Source organism: Sinocyclocheilus grahami, unplaced genomic scaffold (assembly GCF_001515645.1).
Source record: "Sinocyclocheilus grahami isolate Dianchi unplaced genomic scaffold, SAMN03320097.WGS_v1.1 scaffold82.1, whole genome shotgun sequence".
Taxonomy (NCBI): domain Eukaryota; kingdom Metazoa; phylum Chordata; class Actinopteri; order Cypriniformes; family Cyprinidae; genus Sinocyclocheilus; species Sinocyclocheilus grahami.
In genome coordinates, this window is record NW_015505261.1 from 1,541,525 (window position 1) to 1,548,473 (window position 6,949).

At 35.0% G+C, this 6,949-nt stretch overlaps 1 protein-coding gene across 1 annotated transcript in view; it reads left to right on the plus strand.

The window, feature by feature from the left end:
• The window catches only part of LOC107586499 (protein kinase C epsilon type-like), a 101,199-nt gene that overhangs the window by 89,853 nt on the left and 4,397 nt on the right, over window positions 1-6,949 (plus strand). The window contains exons 12-13 of the mRNA XM_016273893.1: window positions 3,117-3,255; window positions 5,295-5,483. Of these exons, the coding sequence (XP_016129379.1) occupies window positions 3,117-3,255; window positions 5,295-5,483 (328 nt within the window). The remainder of the gene's footprint in view (window positions 1-3,116; window positions 3,256-5,294; window positions 5,484-6,949) is intronic.

Below are 6,949 nucleotides of genomic sequence, written 5' to 3' on the forward strand. Positions count from 1 at the left end.
TAATTTTTTGAAAAATATGTCTTGTAACACTTTCGCATCTTTACTGACTAAAACTGTAAAAAAAAATTTTTTTTAATCTTACTGAACTGTAGTGTAAATATTTGATGTATATATATATATATATATATATATGTATTTATATAAACAGTGATTTGACATTCTAAATATTTGCACACAATGATAATATAAAATATATGCTTTTTAACAGATATTAATATTAAATATGTTTATTAATTATTATTTGCAAAAATCATTCATGTTACTTTGAAATTTCTAACATTATAATAAAGAGTGTATGTCATGTCCTTCCTTGGTGTGTTGTAATGGAATAGCTTCTTGTCCTTTGAAAAAAAAAGCATATTCTAGCAGATTTTTTTTTAGCATAGAGGTTGCTGTTTACGTAATGGAAAATCACTCCTCAAAATGTACTTTTAAAAAACAGGAAATGCACTAAATTGAGTCTTTGCCATCTCCCCCTCTCTGTGTGTGTCGTTCTCTGGCTCTGACTTGTTGTTCTGTGTTGTTGAGTTCTTACTATGTCAGTGCTTTCCTCCAAATGAAAGGTGCTCTAGTGAAACATAACACAATAGTTAATCTCATCATTTATAGCCCTTTTGTGATTTTACAGCTCATGCTAAGCTTTTAATGTTGTTTATACATTTTTCTTTTATCTTAATTTAAACAGCCTTTCATCGAAAACATTTTCTGCTTAATTAATTTACTTTTCTAAAAGCACCTTTTCAAATGTATTGTTGCTTTTAGGTTTCCATTCCAACTACACAAATACAGAGCTCTGGCATGAAACTCTAGATGGCGCAGTCCGATAGGTCTAGCTCAATCTGTCCTGGTGACATCATTGTCACATGGCAGCTGATTGGTTCTCTCCTGTATCGGTAGCCAATGAGCTCGCTGCTCAATATTCAAATACCTGGCTTTTGTTTGCTGTAGCAGTTGGCAGCGCACTTTAGGGCTGTGTATCACCGGCAAAGTCACGATACAGAGGCCACGATACGATATGTATCACGATACATGACTGCACTGAATTTAACCTCAGCAGAATTTAGAAAAACAGCTGTTTATTAAACACTGCTTACTATAGTGCCATTTCTAACTATTGGCAGAGCAGGCAGCTGACCTCTGCACTATGAAGGGCCTCCATAACTGTACCACAGTACAATATACAGTGGGGCAAAAAAGTATTTAGTCAGCCACCAATTGTGCAAGTTCTCCCACTTAAAAAGATGAGAGAGGCCTGTAATTTTCATCATAGGTATACCTCAACTATGAGAGACAAAATGAGAAAAAAAAATCCAGAAAATCACATTGTAGGATTTTTAAAGAATGAATTAGTAAATTCCTCGGTAAAATAAGTATTTGGCCACCCAGCTTCACTGTTAATAGAGAAACGCGGCAAAACGGTGGTAATTCATACATACACAGCCTCTCTCTCTCTATCTCTCTCTCTCTCTGTGTGTTGTAAATGAACACTTGATGAATTACACTTTTCTGAGAATAGAACATCGAAGTGGAGATCGTTAAACTGCAAGCTAACCGCTGTTTTCAGAAAGCAAGCGCATTTATCGGAACACAACTGGCCGCAGAGGAACACAACTGGGTTCCTCTGCGGCCAGATTAAACCTTATTGTAGCCTATATATGCTCTATTCATTGTTTTTTAGAAACCTCACACTTTTCTACTCTATTTTAAACGTTGTAAAATTATAAACAAATCTAATCTGAAATTATGTGGATATTATCTTGAATCTCAGAAGACTAAAGCTTCACCTCACAGTCTCAGAAAGTCACAATGTAACTCTGGAAAAAAAACTAAGAGTATGTTACTAAACATCCTGGAAAATAAAAGCAAAAGCGAGAGCAGCATTTACCATTTAAGCACTTCAGAGAGGGCAGATAAGAGCGGCCAATGTAGCAAAGTCACAGAATCTAAATCAACAAATGAAGCTCTGAATGAAGCTCTCTTTCTTGGGAAAGAGAGGAAGGGGCGACGTGACGGTTGGAAGGTGTGTAGACTACTAGGACTTAGACAGGAATGGATAGAGGGGGAAAAGAGAGACAGAAATAAGAGACAGATGGAGAGATGGACAATTCTGGAACATCTTTTGATGTAGAAGCGCATGTGGGTATAGAGGACAATACAGATCAGCCGTTCACGTCTCATGAACTTTCCACCTCTTTCTTTCTGTGAACCTACACTGAAGTTCAAACACACCTACGCTTTCTATGTTTGACTTTTTCACATTTTAACAATAACTAATGACTCAAGTGGAAATATGGATATGATGTAGTTCATCTTTAAAACTAATTTATTTAGGCTTCATTTTGGCTTCTCAATCAAGAAGTGGATCATAAATTTGGGAAGGAGGCCTCTCATCTTTCCAGCATTCATTACAAGCATTTTTCCACACTTCTGCATGTAAAGAGTGATTGAAGACTCTCGGTGGGGAAAGACAAAGAGGAATGAAGCCCCTCGCGCCAACTTTCAGACCAACGGGAACGTGCCGAGCACCAGGGTGCCTTTCTCAAAAGGAACAGTTGCATAAGGGATCCGACGCTCCCCTCCCTTTTCAATGAGGATGGTTTTATGAAAACACCTTTGACTGAATGACATCCTGTGAAGTGATGTTGACATTCTTGTTGCAATCAACCATCAAACCCCAATCCGACTGGTTTCATCCAACTCCTTGTTGTCTTTCATCAGGGGCACTTTATCATCTCGCACTCTCCTTTTCTTTATTCTTTCGCTTTCTCTCTCTCTCTCTCTCTCTCTCTATACGTTCTTCTTGTGTTGGTTAAATTCACTGCGCGGGTACAGTGAATTTATGTCTTATGTATCCTAGTAAGGATGCTCAAATACTGCTGCACTGATACCAAATCTAGCCTGACATACACTACTTACACTGGATTTGTTTTTCATTATCACTACTAAAACTTGCAGCTTTACTTAATTACTACTATATGTATGGAATTAATACTATGGGCAATTTATATTTTACTTAAAGGGATAGTTCACCCAAAAATGAAAATTTGATGTTTATCTGCATGCTACACGTAGGTTAATATTGCTGTTTTTTACATTTACTTGAATTTTCTTTGCAGGGATTTAAAGCTAGACAACATTCTGCTGGATGCAGAGGGTCACTGTAAGCTGGCAGACTTTGGCATGTGTAAGGAGGGAATCCTGGAAGGCATCACAACCACAACATTCTGTGGCACACCAGATTACATTGCCCCGGAGGTACAGTATTTCACACTCTCACACACACAAATGCACATTCATAGTGCATCTTTTCTACTGTTTGGTTCTCATTAAAGCTATAACATTATTTTATTTGGTCACACTTCATTTTAAAGTCCAAATCTCACTATTAACTATGACTTTTGCCTCAATAAATTCCTAATTACTGTGTATTAATAGTTAGTAGGGCAGTTGTTAGGTTTAGGTATGGGGTGGATTAAGGGATCTAAAATATGGTCATGCAGAACAAGGCATTAATATGTGCTTTATAAGTACTAATAACAGCCATAATAATAATAATAATAATATGCTTACTAATAAACAACTAGTTAATAGTGAGAATTTGTCCCTACAGTGTAACCTTTTATTTTTATATTTTTGTTAATTTACTGATGTATATATTCTTGAAAAAGTCAGATATTTACTCCATTATTGAGCAATCACTAGCTTTCATATCGTGGTCCTGATTCAAGCACTCAACATTTCTGAGTTGTTTGCAAAATTATTCTTACGTAATTGATGTATTTGAATTAATGTTGCGATTTACTTTAGAATGGTTTTACAGACAGTCGTTACAAATAGAGATATTTGTTTCATGAATGTGGCCCAATTAAATTGTTTTCATTTTTCAGTGTTTTCCCATTTTAGTTGTTCATTATCTTCAGAGCTATCTTTTGTTTACAGTAATAACCATATATGGCTGCAGAATTTCACTGAAAACTCGAACGAAATGCCCATTATTCATAATGTTTACCATTTCCCCCATCTCTGCATATCTTGCATTTCTTATTAAAAGTCTGACATATAAAATAATAGCCTGAAAAATCCAAGTCTTTAAAATGGCATAGTTTATTGATCCTTCAGAAAAAAAAAAGGGGTTGCTTATGTTTCCTTCTTTGTGTGTGTGTGTGTATCATATTTGATACAACATGCTTTTAAGGCTCATATAGACATGCTTTAAGAGAATATGGAGCTCATATATCATGGACACCTGAGTTTTATTCAGAGGCCCAAACTGAGCAAACATTAAGATTAAAAAAGATGAAAAGCTTGTAATGTAAATCAATAAGATCTTTATTAGAGTATAGCAGATTGCTTACATAAAAGCACTCTATATCTTATAAAGAAGACCTCAGATGATGCTAAACCTGGAACAACATACACAACTACCATATTTTGCTATAAGTTTAATCGCAACATATAATCATTGCAGTTAATAGTGTTCACCGTCTGTTTGATTACATGCAATTTGTAACTAACTGCATGATTTTTACTGTACATTTGTAGAAACTTAACATTTTCTGTAAAGCTGCTTTGCAACGATTTGTATTGTGAAAAGCGCTATACAAATGAACTTGAATTTAATTCATTTAATCTTGCAATAATAAGTTTAAGATATTTAAGTGCTTAGTTTTATATGACTCTGTAGTTTTTATTGCGGAGGCATGCTGATTGAGATGAGCAAATAAATGTTCCTCAAAAGACTGATGTATAATATTTGATGCTTACATTTTAACATGATTTTTTTATTTAAAAAAAAAAAGGTGTTCAAATAAGTGTTCATCTTGAAATAGTACTAACAACATAAAAGTTATTCCAACATTTACTTTATAGAAATCAGTAAAGATTTCACAGCAAAAAGACACACGATCCACAACCTGAAGGTTTTACTTTTAGAATTATACTAAAAAGCCTTTTACTTGCCAAAAGCACAAGGTATCAATCAGACATGTAGAAGATTCAGCAGTTTTGATCATGTTAATAATTTAGAGGACTTAGAAGTTTTGCATATCAGATATGATACAGTAGGCTTTATAGAGTCAAATATAACAGCTGATTTGATCATAATTTTCAACTCCCAATATACCATCATCTCCATTTAACACTTTACACCATGTGTTAATTAATTCTGCACAAATCTGAAGGATTTCCTCACAAAACCAGCAAAGTGCTTTCATCTGAGTCTGAGCTGGACGTGATCATGTATATTGAATTATTCTGTTTCAAACTTTAGATTTATGGAGCTTTGTGGTTTGCAGATCCTGCAGGAGCTTGAGTACGGCCCGTCAGTGGACTGGTGGGCTCTAGGTGTGCTGATGTACGAGATGATGGCTGGTCAGCCTCCTTTTGAAGCAGATAATGAGGACGACCTTTTTGAGTCTATTCTCCATGATGACGTCCTATATCCCGTGTGGCTCAGCAAAGAGGCCGTCAGCATTCTTAAAGCGGTACGTGTCCGGATTTACTCATGGATCACTCTGGGGATTCCCTACGGATACATTTTGCCTGCTGATTATTACTAAAGACATAGGTACCACCTGATAACCTTTCCTCTTACTACTGTCTGCTTGCTCTCACACTCTTCTTGAAAGAATAGTTAAGTAACAGAAGAGCAAAAGAAGGCGAAAGCTCAGAAAAACGACACTCCTTGTGGGAAAAGAACAGATTGTTTGTGTTCCCTGCTGGAGTTTTGGGTTGTGTAATCTCAGAGGTCTCGTTTCAGGATATACAGCCCACCATTGCATGGGTTCCTCCTCTTTTAACTGTTCAAATTGGTTAAGTGCATATGACAAAGAGCTGAGGAACATTCTATTGCTCAGAAGCAGATTTGTTTTAGGTCATGTTTCATTTATATATCTGCTTTGTCTCCAGTGCATCCACTGAAAAATCAAAAGTAGACACAAACTGTTGACAAATAGTATAGAGCTATAAAATGAATGAGAATAGTACAGCTCGGATCATTCAGTCTTTAAAATATTTGATGATCTTTTCTGAAACTCTACAGAAGACATATATTATTATGTAATTAAAATGTCATAATGAACTCACCCATATGCTTTTATTTCTTCTGTGGAACAAAAAATGAGATATTTTATATTTTATTGCAGCTCTTTTGTTTTCCATACAAAATTTAAATAAATGAAAAAATAAATAAATAAATAAATAAGACCATACAACTTGTGTGCTATATTCTGGTTAATTTTAACCATTTATTTATTTTTATTTTTATTTTTTTCTCAATTACACTCTTAAAAATAAAGGTGCTTAAAAGGTTCTTCAAGCGATGCCGTAGAAGAACCATTTTTGGTTCCACAAAGAACCATTCAAACAAAAGTTCTTTAAAGAACCAACTCTTTCTTACCTTTTTATAATCTGAAGAATCGTCTTTCACCACAAAAAAATATTTTGTGAAACAGAAAGTTTCTTCAGATGTTAACGGTTCTTTATGGAACCATTCAGACAAAAAGGTTCTTCTATGGCATCGTGAAGCACCTTTATTTTTAAGAGTGTAACTGGTTCATATCAGACGGAACAATTCAACCTATTCAAGTCCATTTTCAACCAAACTTTTCTGATTCCACTTACCAAAACTCTCAGTTTATCTGACAATAACACTGAAAAGCTCATATATGAACATTTATATATGCATATATATATATATATATATATATATATATATATAAAAACATTTTTAGTGAATTGTTGGCCTTCTGGAAAGTATGTTAATTTACTGTACATGTACTTAATACTTGGTAGGGGCTCCTTTTGCTTTAATTACTGCCTCAATTCGGTGTGGCATGGAGGTGATCAGTTAGCGGGTGAGAGGTTGCTGATCACCTCCATTACTTCACTGTTGTATGCCTGTATTTATGTAACACCGTGGTCCTGTGAGGCACGACATTTCGTTCCACTG